The following is a 14,591-nucleotide window of genomic DNA, read 5'->3' on the forward strand; positions in this document are numbered from 1 at the left end:
ACACTGATTTATGGCAGCTAGGCTTCTGGCCTAGCCACTGACTTACTGTGCAACCCTGGGCTAGTTACTTAAGATATCCATGCAGGAATACCAGAATGGGGGGCAGGGGTCATGGCCCCATCACTTTAAAAAGTGGGAGGCCCTCCCACTTCTTGCTGGCTATAAGGTTGAGCGACAGGAGAGAAAGGGCAGAGACGAGCAAGCGGGGCGCGAGGTCTATATTCCAATGCCTCTAGCACAATCTTTATTTGTATTGTGGTAGTGCCTAGAAGTCCTAGTCATGGACCAGAACTACTCTGTGCTTGGCGCTGTACAAATGAAAAGATGGTCTGTGCTCTAAAGAGCTTATAATATAACTAGGACCGTATCCAGAATATGACTTTTGGGTGTTGCCATAATGCACCCAGGAAGAAAGGAGGGCTGTCTGGAAAACAATTCCATCTTGTGCAAAATTTTGAGGTTTTGAAATTTTGTTTTTGTTCAGCATTGGCACAAAATAGAGACCCTATGAATTGTTTGCAAAAAAATCAGAGCTACACACAGACAGAGCTAGGGTTACCAACCCTTCAGGATTGTCTAGGGCAACATCTCTCAAACTGGGGTCTGTGGACCCCTGGGGGTCCGTGAGGGCACTCCAGGGGGTCTGTGGGCCCTGCTGATCAACTTCTCCCTCTCCCTCCTAGCTCCTCCTACACACCAGGGAACAGCTGTTCAGCGGTGTGCAGAAGGTGCTGGGACAGGGCATACTAGGGAGAGGCAGCAGAAAGAGGTGGGTACGAGGAGGGGTGGGGCCTTGGGGAAAGGGGGGGCTTGGAGGTCCACGAAAAAATTTAAATCAAAATGGGGGTCCTTGGGTTGCTGAAGTTTGAGAACCACTGGTCTCGGAGACTCCAGGAATTAAAGATTCATCTTTAATTAAAAATTATGTTGTGAATCAACCTCCAGGAATATGTCCAACCAAAACTGGCAACCCTAGCCAGAGCCCAGAATAACCAATAACTGGTGATTAGGGCACACCTATGGGATGTGGAAAACCCAATTCAAGACCCTGCTCCAAATCAGGCAAGAGTAGGAACCTGAACCTGGGTGACATCCAAGGTGAAACTCTTAACCACTGGGCTATTGGCTTTTCTGGGGGTGGGTGGGGTGTCTTTTGTCTATAACCATCCATCCAGGACGTAAGAAAACTTCTGGACGAAATTTTCATCAAAACTTATGCTTTTGCAAAAAAAGTTTAGGTTTTGACAAATCAGCACCTGGGGGGCATTGTCCAAAAATTCAGCACCAGTTCTACCTAAAACTTCAGAAAAACCTCTCCAGTGCATCATCAAGGATCTACAACCTATCCTGAAGGACGACCCATCACTCTCACAGATCTTGGGAGACAGGCCAGTCCTTGCTTACTGACAGCCCCCCAACCTGAAGCAAATACTCACCAGCAAACACACACCACACAACAGAAACACTAACTCAGGAACCTATCCTTGCAACAAAGCCCGTTGCCAACTGTGTCCACATATCTATTCAGGGGACACCATCATTGGGTCTAATCACATCAGCCACACTATCAGAGGCTCGTTCACCTGCACATCTACCAATGTGATATGTGCCAGCAATGCCCCTCTGCCATGTACATTGGTCAAACTGGACAGTTTCTATGTAAAAGAATAAATGGACACACATCAGACATCAAGAATGATAACATTCAAAAACCAGTTGGAGAACACTTCAATCTCTTTGGTCACTCGATTACAGACCTAAAAGTTGCAATTCTTCAACAAAACAACTTCAAAAACAGATTCCAATGAGAGACTGCTGAATTGGAATTAATTTGCAAACTGGATACAATTAACTTAGGCTTGAATAGATACTGGGAGTGGATGGGTCATTACACAAAGTAAAACTATTTCTCCTTGTTTATTCCCCACCCCTCACCATTCCTCAGATGTTCTTGTCAACTGTTGGAAATGGCCCACCTTGATTATCACTACAAAAGGTTCCCCATCCCCCGCCCGCCGCCACCCCGGCTCTCCTGCTGGTAATAGCTCACCTTAAGTGATCACTCTCATTACAGTGTGTATGGTAACACCCATTGTTTCATGTTCTCTATGTATATAAAGCTCCCCACTGTATTTTCCACTGAATGCATCCAATAACGTGAGCTGTAGCTCACAAAAGCTTATGCTCAAATAAATTGCTTAGTCTCTAAGGTGCCACAAGTCCTCCTTTTCTTTTTGCGAATACAGACTAACAGGGCTGCTACTCTGAAACCTGGAAATTCAAAGTTACTCAGGAGAAAAATTAAATAAACTTTCTCAAACCTCAGAAGAACACTTTTTTCTTTGTCAGACTTAATTCAAATTTTGAACAATGTTTGCAGGAGGTTCTTATTTGGTCTGAACCTATTCACCCATCCGTCCTTATCAGACCAGAGTCTTCTCATGAGATACCAAGATGTCAGGAATTCTAATCTTTGTGGGTGTCACGCAGAAACAACTCACTTGATAATCCTCTTTATAACCAAATGAGCCTCTAATTGTCTGCAGTAACTCATGAAGACTTGTGCTTCTGAAGAAAATGGCTGCTACAACCCTTAAAAATTCCGACAACAGCAAAAGAGAGATTATGCATGATCCTGATGAACTCCTTTGATATCCATATAGTTTAACACACACAGTTCCACTGGAACATTATTGCAATTTAACTTAATTAAAGCCACATTGTTACACAGTGCTACTGATTAAAAATGGTTAGAAGCTGGAAAGTGCTACTCAGTGCAAAAAAAAAGTGCTTGCAAAAGGGGTACTGAGGCATATAAAGTCTTTTGTTCTAACTAAATATAATGCTGTCTAGGGATCCACTCCTGTGAAGGTCTGAGCGCCACCAGGCAAACATTTAGTGCCTCAGTCCCCATTGCCCGCAATAGAAGTGGAGGGCATTCAGTACTTTTGTAGGATCAAGTCTTAGAATTCCACACAAAAAAACACCAGAGATAAACCTGGAGGTGTCTTTTCAATGTATACTTTTAGGAGATGAGGTAGGAGCAAAAGATGAGATGCAACTTGCTTCACCTCTCCTAAGCCTCAATGTAAAAGTAGAGTGCCCATCCACGTGGTCACAGAAACATTTAGTGCAGTAATTAATAGTTGGGGAGGGGTGCACAATCCCTTGTGCCCCATAGCCACAGGATATAGCTACCCAACCTCCCTTAACACTCCCTCAGCTCCTCTCTACACACCAGCCAGAGTGGTCATAGAACAGACCTGTCCTTTCTATTGTGTTTAAGCTTTAGGTCTAGCTTGTAGTTTGAGATTCAGTTGACTTTAAAGATTGATTTATTTATTTTAGCTTTTCAGGAGTGAGGGCAGTGTTGGTTGACTTCTTTGGTTGCCATGGGGCCATGATGTACACACCTAAGAAATCCAGGATTAAGAGGTGTTCCTTCTTGTCCTGCAATATTCCCTGCTTCATCTGGGCATGAAATGTGACTTTTATGTCTTGACTAGAGTGCATTTGGTACAGGCTGTTTGCCAGGTCTACTCAAAAAGTGTCCAATAGGAGGGCATTTTATATTTTTCTTCCATTTTCTCTCAGCCCCAGAATACTGAGGAAGGGTGGACAGGACAAAGTCAGAGTGGCAGCATAAGCATGGCAGAACTGGTTCTCAGAGCTTCTGGACCTGTCCAAAGATCACCCCCATTCACTTCTTCTGCATGAGGATCTCTTCACCCAGCAGAATGACAGAGACTTTTCACTCACTACCGTAAGTCACCTCCCGTGAGAGAATGGCAGTGGTTTCAAGGCCAGAACTGTTTGTATTTGTTTCAAGAGATCAGAGCAGTCCAGTTAGAGTCCAGACAGCTTTCTTCTAAGAGGTGCCATGTTGGCAAATAAAACCAGTTTAAAAGGCTTGCTCAAGGCAGAGGCCCTGACCCAGTTTCTTATCCAGTTGGACTTTCTGTTGACTCTGCTGGCAATAAAGCACTCTAAGCCCAAGTCTAATTAGACACCATTTAGAAGGCGAGACTCTTTATATCTTCAATTTATGGAATGTGGGGCTTGTGTAAATCGTGCCCACTTCCTAACATCCAGCTATTGCTTAAAAAGCTACTGTGGCCATGGGGCTAGGTGCATAAATCTGTCAGTGTGGCTCCATCAGCAATACATTGGGGGAACGAGTTACTGTGGGAAGTACCTCCTTTTGGTGGTGTGATGCTGACAGTGATAAGCACAAAGGCATCCAACTTGCTATAATTAGAGAGAAACATGCCTTTCTCAATTCTGTGAGCATCAGCATGCCCAGCAATTGTCAGAGTAATGAATTTACAATAGATAATGCAATTAACTAATTTAGTAGGGACTTGTTACACATTTCATGAGAGTGTTTCATGCGGTGTTAATTAAGGTCAATGTTGGCTCATGGGTAAACAGAACATAAGGCAATTAAAGACGGGCAGCTTCTGCACTTACTACCATGGAAGGATAAAACTTAAGTAGCATTTTAGATTTTCCCTACTCTACACTAGAATATGCTACATTATTTCAAAATCAGAAGAGGATTCTTGTTTCAGCTATTGCTGTCTCATTGGGGCCAATTTCTGATCTCACTTATACCAACGTAAATCTAAAATAATTGAACTGAAGTCACTGGAATCTTATAGGCGTACAACCAGTGTGAGCAAGAGCAGAAGCTGCCTCTTAGTGTTTTGTAATTCAGGGCCTATCCTAATGTTACTTAATTTCCTAAAAGTATCCTCTGATGCCTGTCATCTCAACTCTGAAGTTGTCACCTTTAACATTCTTCAAATAATCATAATAGACTGAATATTTTAGTAACTCTCTCCAAAGCATGAGAAGAAAAAATAGTTTTATTATGCTAAATTTCCTTGTAGTTTGTAATGTCATCCATCTACTGTGGTCAGATGCAAATGGAAACTTTCTATTGAATTAAAGATTTTTGTACTGATCACACAGATTCTAGGCCTGATTCTCCATTGCCTTGTACCTGGTGTATTCATTTGCAAATTGCTGACAAACCAACTGTGGTAATTTTATATGAGGCGGTAGAGAATCAGCTCTTTGTTTTCCCCACATAGCTGATGAATCCATGTGAGTAAAGACCTTACTCTGCGTGTGCCAGCAATCCGTGACAGTTCTGAAATGGGAACCCATCACTCAGTTTTCTGGATTTTTTTCCCTTGTTCTGGTCCTTAAACCTAATGCACAAGTCTGTGAGGAATATTGGTCTAGGTTATCTGCTCATGTGCACTGAAATAACTAAGATATCTCAAAAGCACGGGGTTTGCTTTCCCATGCCATGATATTCTGGTAGGACATTGTCTGGTTTGTGTCAGGATGAATCACCATATGATGGTAAATGGAGAGCACAAATTTCAAACTTGGATGCCTAAGCTGAGCGCCCATTCCTGCATCTTGGTTCTCAGAATGGCAATTAGATACATAAAATGAGTTTGTCATACTTTATACCCATCTGTGTAGCCAACTGTAGGCTTTGGGCTTCCAAACATGGAATTGAAGCACACGGTATCATCCTGTTACAATGCCCAAAAGAGATTCCGGTCTTTTGAAGATATGCAGCCAGACTTGCAGGATGTAGGATAAATCTGTAAGAATCAGGACTGTACAGAAATGTTTTAGAGTGCTAGAAACCTTCCCCCCCACACAAATCTTCTCGATCCTTTATATTCCCCAATTCTACTGTTCACTCACTTTAAACTGTCAGATTATAAAGCTTTGGCCCAATTATACTAATTTTATGCTGGCGTAACTCCATTAAAAATCTCTTGTTCAGGCCTTAGTTATTTCTCACTTAGATTTTTGCAACTTATTATTTCAGGCCTCTCCATATCTTATCTATTGCTGTCAAGATGTTTGAGTTTTTTGCTCAAGTGGACTTGACACACCGGACAAAATTCTCTGCTGTTTTAACTCTGCTGGTTTAGTGGAGTTATCTGCCGAGCATTTGGCCCATTGACTTTCCACATTTCCAAAGTGTATTTTCCCTTTCATTTGTAGCTTGCAAAACATTTCAAGGTGACATTAGTCTGTGCTCAGCAATTCTCTACCTTGACCATCTATTAACATTCGCAGTGTTCCAAGAAGTTTAAACTGCACAGGAGCCATCTCTGATCTCAAAAGCATCTGGATCCGCTCTGCTACGCCTTCCTCCAGCATCTGGACCTTGTTAGCAACTAGAAAGTGGAACCAGAAAGAGAGAACTTGATCATTTTGGAGAACGTGAACTTGTAGCTCAAATACTACAACGATGAAGACCATACAAGTTAGATATATTCAACTGACAGTTGCTTTTCCTGTGGTTACTAAACATCGACAAGTGGTAAGCCTTGGTTCAAATAAAGGTCAGAATTGTCTAAACCTTTTGGTCTTATACTGAGCTACACATATCACAGGAACAGTGTTCTTGTGAAAACACATTCACTCACTCACAGCTTTTTCAAACCTGTTGGAATGCGAGGCCAGGGTTCAGAAAATTGTGCTCTCTGTTTGTTCATCCCTATCTAAGAGGAGATGCAGTAAAAAGAATTTGCGTTAGTTTGGAGGGTGAAGTGCCTTTGTATTTAAGATACCTGATGCTTTTGTTGCTGATACCATTGCTTCTCTGCTCTCCTTCCCTTACTAATCCCGTTTCTCTGCACCACTCTTTAGTGCAATAATTCCTGGTAATGATCAGAAGCTTCTCTGGAAAAAACCTGAACGCGGCTTAACTCCGCTACCAAAGTCTTTCTACAAAGTAATGTTCTCCTCCCCTTCTGCATGTTTTTGTCTTTCCTGGGGCAACTGCATCAGGCAAGAATCCTTCTGTCCTTTCCCTTACCGACCTTGCATGCAGGCCAAGAAACAGACACTAACTGTTAATTACCTTGTTTGTAATTTCCTTTGGTTCCAGTAGCAGAAGCTCAAACCCCAGTCTCTTGATTGTAGTAGAATTCACCAGGAAACCCCTCTCTGTATTACTCAGTTTGAATCAATTAAAAAGACACCTCTTGTGCCCATCCGTAAGTTTTAGAACGTATCTAATTGATTTCCATCTTATGTTCTGTTTGACTTCCCTTGCAGTTTTATCTTATGCCCCGTTAAAGGTGTAGCCTGTGTAGTATTAATGCTGAGGAGGAGTATGTCCTCAGTATGGGGGCTCTGCTGATAATTTCCATATTTTGAGGCTTGCTTTAATGGTGATGGCTAGCAAAGACCTGGGATGAGAATAGGATTTCATAGGATTTCACAGAATTTATAAGTGCTGTGTTCCATACATTACTGCTCCTTTTAAGTAAATCACAGTGTGTGGATTTTCTTTCTTTCAACATTCTCCAGTTGCTTTCATTAGTTCCTTTCATGCAGCCTCTGGCAACTGATAGGTTTCTTTAGTTAGCCTCCATCTATGATTTTTTTCCTTTTCATGTTCTGATGCACAGCTTTTTAGTTTCCCAGAAGAAACTCACACTTCAAAAGATCATGATTTGTTTGTAATAGACATGTGAACAACGAAGATTACCAAAATTAAATTAGACTCTAAATCAATGCACAAATATCTGATAACACATAGTTCAGCACATTAAAGTACAACCGCACAAGCCATTAAGATTGGCTGGCATTTGGTCTGTCCTAGCAAGGAAGGATACAGGAGGAATTAAACTGCAGCTTGATACACCCTATAAACTGTACAAGGTCTGGGTCATTCGCGGCTTGGTTAAGAAACCTCCAAGGAACATTTAGGTCCTATACTACAGAAAGTGGGACTGGGGATTCACTGAAGGGGGTTCTTCCTCTTGAGTCCATATCATACCAATGTCCCAGACTGCTGTTTAGGAGAATTGAGCACTGGAAGAGCTATCTTTCAGATGAGAGATTGATCAATGTCCTCGCTACTTGTAATCATTAAAGATCCCACAGGACATAGTACAAGAATAAAATCAATGAGAGTTTTTGAAGTTTTGAAAATCTCACCCTACAGTCTAATGTAGGTAATTACATCATGCCTACCTAAATTACCCTCACTGTTTCAGCTGGATAAGGTATTATTTCTCCCTTCCCGGCTTAAAGTGTTGTGTAGTATTCCTCTGCACTGTTAAACAGCTGTTAAATTTCCTCCCAGAGACTGCAGCACCAGTGTTTGTATTCCAAGGTCAGACTGTTTGTAAAGAGTCTGCCTTGTGCTACTGTGCGTAGTGCAGCATTGAGGGAAGGTGCCACAAGAGCCTAGGAAGGAGCTTTTTTAAAAGCAGATGCAGAATAAGTACTGTCATTGCCAAGCCAGAGCCTGTGCACATAATCCTAAGGCTTAGCCACTGAAGGGGACAGGTTCCTGGCTAAAGTCAAGCAGAGAGACAGTGGAAGGTCAGTACTAAGGAGTCCGGAATTGGAGAGCAGAAACTTTAGGTTAGTTCACGTGCAAAGGCACAGTCAGATGATCAGCAGAATGTGATGTCTGTAGAATAACTTATTAATTTTTGCTATATAATTATATAATTTTTGCATGGGTATTATCTCAGCATTTCTGTGCTAGAAGGCTTCCCTGAAATGGGAAGTAGTGCTCAACCATCTGTTACTTCCAGGTTATGACTAATAAAGCACCTTTCTTTGCTTTAATCATTTGTCCTTCTCTGTGCTCCCTCACCACAATGTAAGAGCTTCCGTGTAGGAGGGTAGGTATATGACTTGTCTGGGATTTATATGCCTGCATAGCATGGACATCTTGTGCACTTGACCCTGTTACACACTTGTAACTAAAGCTACTTTGCAGTAAAGCCATGTATGTCATGCAATGCCAGATTGTTCTTAAATGAAAGAAATATGGTTTAGCTATAGAGCTGGGTAGGAACTGGATTTTTAATTTTGTGGGAAATTCCATTATTTAAAAAAAATTCTGTTCTAAAATGGATCAAAAGCAAATAATGAAATTTCCCAAAACATTAAATGTTTTGATTAAAAAATAATTTGGATTTTTGATCCTTTAAAACTTGTAAAAACTTGTTTTGGAAAGTTGTTTCAAAAACTGAAACAGTGAGTTCCAAGAATGTCAAAATGGGACGTTTCGACAGTATTGAAAAGCTTCATTTTATTTTTTTTCTGAACAAAATTGTCAGAAACATTTTTAAACACTTTGATTTTGATTAAAAACAGCTCTAGTTAAATATCCCATAAAAATTGTTGTACACTTTTAGCACCAAGAAACACCTGTATGTTGGGCTGTGTCGACTAACGTGTCCACACACACACACACACTAAATATATATATATGCATGCACTGGTTTATGCAAGATGTTACATTAGGAAATTTTAGAAAATTTATCCTCTTCACCTTTCAAATGAATATCACCAGTTTAGAACAATTGACCAGGCCTGTGCTATGAAGTACATTGCATTAAAAAACCCCCACAAAAATACACACACACACACACATTATGGCCAACTTTATCACTCTAGTTTGATCAACATACAGGCCCCATGCTGTTCACCAGGGTACCTAACTTTAAACATGAGTATTGAGAGAAATAAATGAACTTCTGAAATGAAACTCATATTTTCTTCAGAGAGAAACCATTTACCAAATATTAAAAGGAGGCAGTGGAGAAGAGGCACAAGATCTAGCTAGTAATCAATAGAAGGATACAAATATATTCCATGGCATTAATTTTGATTTATTTTGACAAAGTCTTGGACATTTTTATCATATAAAGTCAGCATTTTGTGCTCAGACAAGTTAAACAACCTGGTCAGTTTAGTATTGAAGAGGGGACCTCCAAGAACACCCTGTTGCTGCAGATAAGAGTAGAGTATTGGTGGCTCTGTAGTTGGCACTCTTTCCTCTGAGCCAGTGCTAAATCAGTGCCCCACCATCATTTTGGGTGGCACTGTTCTGTTAGAAGTGTTCAGACAAATTAATTCCTGCTCTCAATTGCACTCCCGGACAGCAGAGCTGCATTGGACATGAGATGAGGTGTAGAACCAATGTCCTGATTTATTTATTAATGATCCCAAGAGCAGAAACTCTACACTGCAACATATAGGTCAAATTTTAACTCATTCTAAATTAGTATTGGTTTCAAAGAAGGAGAGGAGCGGTTTTGTAAAATCCCTTGAAGATATAATGTGATATAATTCCTTCCTGCTCCCTACGCTGCTTAAAGTGTATCTACTGTTCTTCATTTCCTGTCCTGTTATATAGTGTTTGTGCGACTATATGTTAAGCCATTTCAGTGGTGACTAATAAGATCCCCGTGGATAATTTGAAGCTCCTTAACTTTCTGCACATAGAATCATAGAATATCAGGGTTGGAAGGGACCTCAGGAGGTCATCTAGTCCAACCCCCTGCTCAAAGCAGGACCCATCCCCAATTAAATCATCCCAGCCAGGGCTTTGTCAAGCCTGACCTTAAAAACGTCTAAGGAAGGAGATTCCACCACCTCCCTAGGCAACGCATTCCAGTGTGTCACCACCCTCCTAGTGAAAAAGTTTTTCCTAATATCCAACCTGAACCTCCCCCACTGCAACTTGAGACCATTACTCCTTGTCCTGTCCTCTTCCACCACTGAGAATAGTCTAGAACCATCCTCTCTGGAACTAGCTCTCAGGTAGTTGAAAGCAGCTATCAAATACATGAGTAGTCCTAGTGAGTTAGTCACATGCATGAGTTATTTTGCAGGAAAAAAAGCTCAGGTACCTGTCAGAATCTGAAAATGCACCAGAATCTGTGACTTCAGTGGATCTACACTAGGTATTGACCTGTCCCTCCATGGGCACCAGTTGTTTATGAATAGGAGATTGTCTACCAGCTCTGTACCTGGGATTGCAAGGTTTCGAAGGGCACTGAGTGCAGCATGTTGAACAGAAACGTCCCCATTCTCCATATGTTGCTCTAAAAGGTCCAAAAGCTGAAGTACCACTCCCAGCTGCACCATCCGTACACAGTTGCCATCTTAAGAAAGAGGGGAAAAAAAAAAACATTCAGAAGGAGAGATGAGACACAGTGATAGTTGTTATGCCCAGCAGTGTTCCACTGGGGAACGCCAGGAACTATTGGCCTGGATTTTTTGTCGTTCAACAGGGATCATGCTTTAGCAAGAGCAATGGCAATCCTTAGCTGCACAGAACTTGCCCTCATGCTCAGCAAAGGTGACCTTAAGCTACCTTTACACCTGCCCTGAGCTTGCTTCCAGCGCAAGTTAACTTATGCCAGCTAAAATGGTCTGCTAGGGCTTTGGACTCGCTGTCTGTAGGCCCCAGTTTACCCTCCAACAAGCCCCAATTCCATGATGGTAGAATCCTTTGCTTCCTCATTAGGGCAGCTTTAATGTCATTCAGTGCCACTTTAGAGGCACCAAGAGATCTTAGGAGCACTGAGGATCTAGCCCATCAAGTGTGATTCTGATCTCACACTGATTTTACACTGCTATAACTCCACCAACTTCAGTGGAATTACTGCTGATTAACAGGTGTGAGAAGAGAATTGGGTCCATAGTTACTTTAGCCTCTTCGGTGTAAGGGACCGAATTCTGATCTTGCATTTATTACACTGGTGAAATTCCCATTGACTTAATGAGTTACCTGTTTAACACTGGTGAGAGTCAGAACAAAATAATCAGTCCCAAGAAATCCCTGCTTTGTATTGCACTTTCTCCAAATACCCTCCTTAGTGATGTACTTATCTTGAAACTCTTATGCCTTTGTTTTCTGTATATTACACTGTGATGGGATGTACCAACTATGCACTGGCCCAGCAAGGGTTAACCACACACACTTTGCACCTGGGAGGCAATGCCCCCTTGCCCTTGCTTGGCATGCTCCTGGTGGAGGGAGCATATAAAAGGAAGTAGCTCAGCTCACTCTGGGCTGACTGAGGAGGAGAGCAGATGTGTGCTACAGGCTCCTGCCAGAGTCCCAGCCTGAAGGGGCCAAAGATGCTGAATCCACTGTGGCACCCTGGCTGACCACGTAGGATGAGGGAGACAGGAAGCCACTACCTTTTGAGGGACTACAGGATTTGGAGCCAAGGGTAGGCAGTGGCCCAGGGAATACGTTTACCGATATGAGAACCTGAAACCAGGAAGGCTGGTTCCACATGGCTCTGGGTTGGGACCCCCTGGAGTAGGGCAGGCTCATGTCCCCTACCCTAACCCCCCTTTGGCCTGAAACCCTGCTACATATACCTTTTATTTCTAAGAACCCTTTGTCATCAGAGCTGCTGCAGCCTCCTACAGAAGAGACATATGAAGTTGTGCTCTCAGGGAAACTTTCCTTTAGGTCCTTCTTGTTCTAATTTTTCTTAATCCCTGTCTTCCCTTAATTCCTGTGTGTCCAGGAAATCCTTCCCCAAGAAAGTGTTGAGTTACATGCCCTTTGGTGCAGTAGGGTGCCTATACTGCTAAAGAACAAATTTTTGCTAGTATAATTATTGGCCCAGAAGAAAAAAATCATTTCTGGTATTAGTTGAACTTTGCTATAGTCAGGGCAATGCTTCCTACCCCTACCCCCTCTTAATGTAAACTCTGGTAAAATATAGGAAAGAAAACTGAGTACTGCATACCACAGGCTGGTATAAATCTGTGAAGTTCCATTCACTTCAATGGAGCTATACCAGATGAGGATCTGGCTCTAAAACAGGGCTTAAATCAGGGGTGGGCAAACTTTTTGGCCCGAGGGCCACATCTTGGTATGAAAATTGCATGGTGGGCCATGAATGTTCATGGAGTTGGGGTGCAGGAGGTAGTGAGGGCTCTGGCTGGGGGTGTGGGCTCTGGGGTGGGGGCAGAAACGAGGAGTTCAGGGTGTGGGAGGAGGCTCTGGGCTGGGGGTTGAGGTGCATGGGGAGGGGAAAGGCTCCACCTGGAGGTGCAGGCTCTGGAGTCAGGCTAGGGATGAGGGATTTGGGATCTAGGAGGGTGCTCCAAGCTGGGACCAAGAGGTTCAGAGGGTGGGAGGGGGATTGGGGCTGGGGCATGAGAGGGGGTCAGGGGTGGAGGCTCTGGGCGGCGTTTACCTGAAACAGTGGCATGTCCCCACTCCAGCTCCTATATGGAGATGTGGCCAGGCTTTGCATGCTGCCCTGTCCTCCGGTATCGCCCCTGCAGCTCCTATTAGCCGCAGTTCCAGGCCAATGGGCATTGCGGGAGTGGCACTTGGGGTGGGGGCAGTGCACACAGCCCCCTGGCTGCCCCTAAGCATAGGAGCTGGCGGGGGGATATGCCGCTGCTTCCAGGAGCCTTGGCATGCACGCACGGCCCGACTGCGGATCCCGCTCCCCAGCTGGAGCGCAGCAGCAGGGCAAGCCCCAGACCATGCTCCCCAACAGGAGCTCAAGGGTCGGTTTAAACCAGCTGGAGGGCCGGATGTGGCCCCTGGACCATAGTTTGCCCACCCCTAGTTTAAATCCATTATACAGTCAACAAAATTATTTCAAGTGATTTTTTTTCTTCAGAATTTCTCTCCCTGCAACTGATTGACCTTATTTAACTTCTTCTAAACTATAGGATTGTTCAATGCCTTTTCCACTGCAATATCTATCTCTTCCTGATCTGTGCTGAGGGATGCAAGGTTCTTTTCGACGTGCGTGTCTCTAGCATCATTACCACCATTGCATTTCAGCTAAACTATGGTTTTTCCTTTGTTACATATCTCAGTTGAAACTTGTCAAATACGTGTGACGTTTAAAAGTGTACTTGTGTGAAAACCAACATTCCTTGTGATTTTGCGGATTTTATTCAAGAAAAATCTTTTAATTTCCATTCATGAATGCAGCTTTTAATGGTGACATGTTGTCTGTGATTTCTCGGAGATGCTCCCCTGCAAGATCCTGGGTATTTTGAGATCAGAGGCCTGAGAAAATTCACAAGTCTCTGGGTAGCCATGTATTCTTTCTGGAAAGAAGTTAAGGATTTTGTTTGACAGAATGTTACAGGTAAAATATGTAGTGTGAGGTTTTTTAATACTTTCAAGTCTATACTGAAATAGTCTCACTTCCACTGCACTTTTAAAAAAAAAATATACAAGCTCGAGAGAGAAATGGGAATACCCTTCCTCCTCTAGTAATATGCAAACAGCCACAATTCCTTTAGTGGCCATCTTTCTTTGACTGTTGCAAAGCTCCCAAGAGGCTTTTTTTCTATGGATTTTTACCTGTATGGTGTAAGCCTTGCATGCACCTTCAATTTAATGGCTCACAGTTAAAACTGGCTAGGAACTATTATTTTCTCAGCTGCAAAAGCGGTCATCTTTTCACTGCCTCATCAGAGGTCCCTTAGCACTGCAATCAAATAGCCACAGGGATTATTTACTTAGATTAAAGGCTGTGCATACATCAGCAGCACAGACTGAGGCCAGATAGGGATTATTCTTATTCTTCTACCCAGAATGTCTAATGTTGGGGGTGGAGGGGATGGCAGAGGGGGTCAAGGAATAAAGTCAGTCAAACGTATTAAATCAGTTAACAAGTTTTTTAAAGGCATAGAGGACATTTCCAGTGAGCAATCATGTACAATGTTCACTGCTAGGTAAAATACAATGAAGAACTCAAGCCTGTGTGTGTGTGTGTGAGAACAGAAAGAGTTAGGGA

At 42.8% G+C, this 14,591-nt stretch overlaps 1 protein-coding gene across 1 annotated transcript in view; it reads right to left on the reverse strand.

Annotated features, from left to right (window-relative positions):
* The window catches only part of LOC140914736 (rap1 GTPase-GDP dissociation stimulator 1), a 43,380-nt gene that overhangs the window by 5,363 nt on the left and 23,426 nt on the right, over positions 1-14,591 (reverse strand). Inside the window, exons 9-10 of the mRNA XM_078853929.1 lie at positions 10,824-10,958; positions 6,087-6,212 (exon numbers count right to left, since the gene is read on the reverse strand). Coding sequence (XP_078710055.1) covers positions 6,087-6,212; positions 10,824-10,958 — 261 coding nt within the window. The remainder of the gene's footprint in view (positions 1-6,086; positions 6,213-10,823; positions 10,959-14,591) is intronic.

Source organism: Lepidochelys kempii, chromosome 7 (genome assembly GCF_965140285.1).
Source record: "Lepidochelys kempii isolate rLepKem1 chromosome 7, rLepKem1.hap1, whole genome shotgun sequence".
NCBI lineage: Eukaryota > Metazoa > Chordata > Testudines > Cheloniidae > Lepidochelys > Lepidochelys kempii.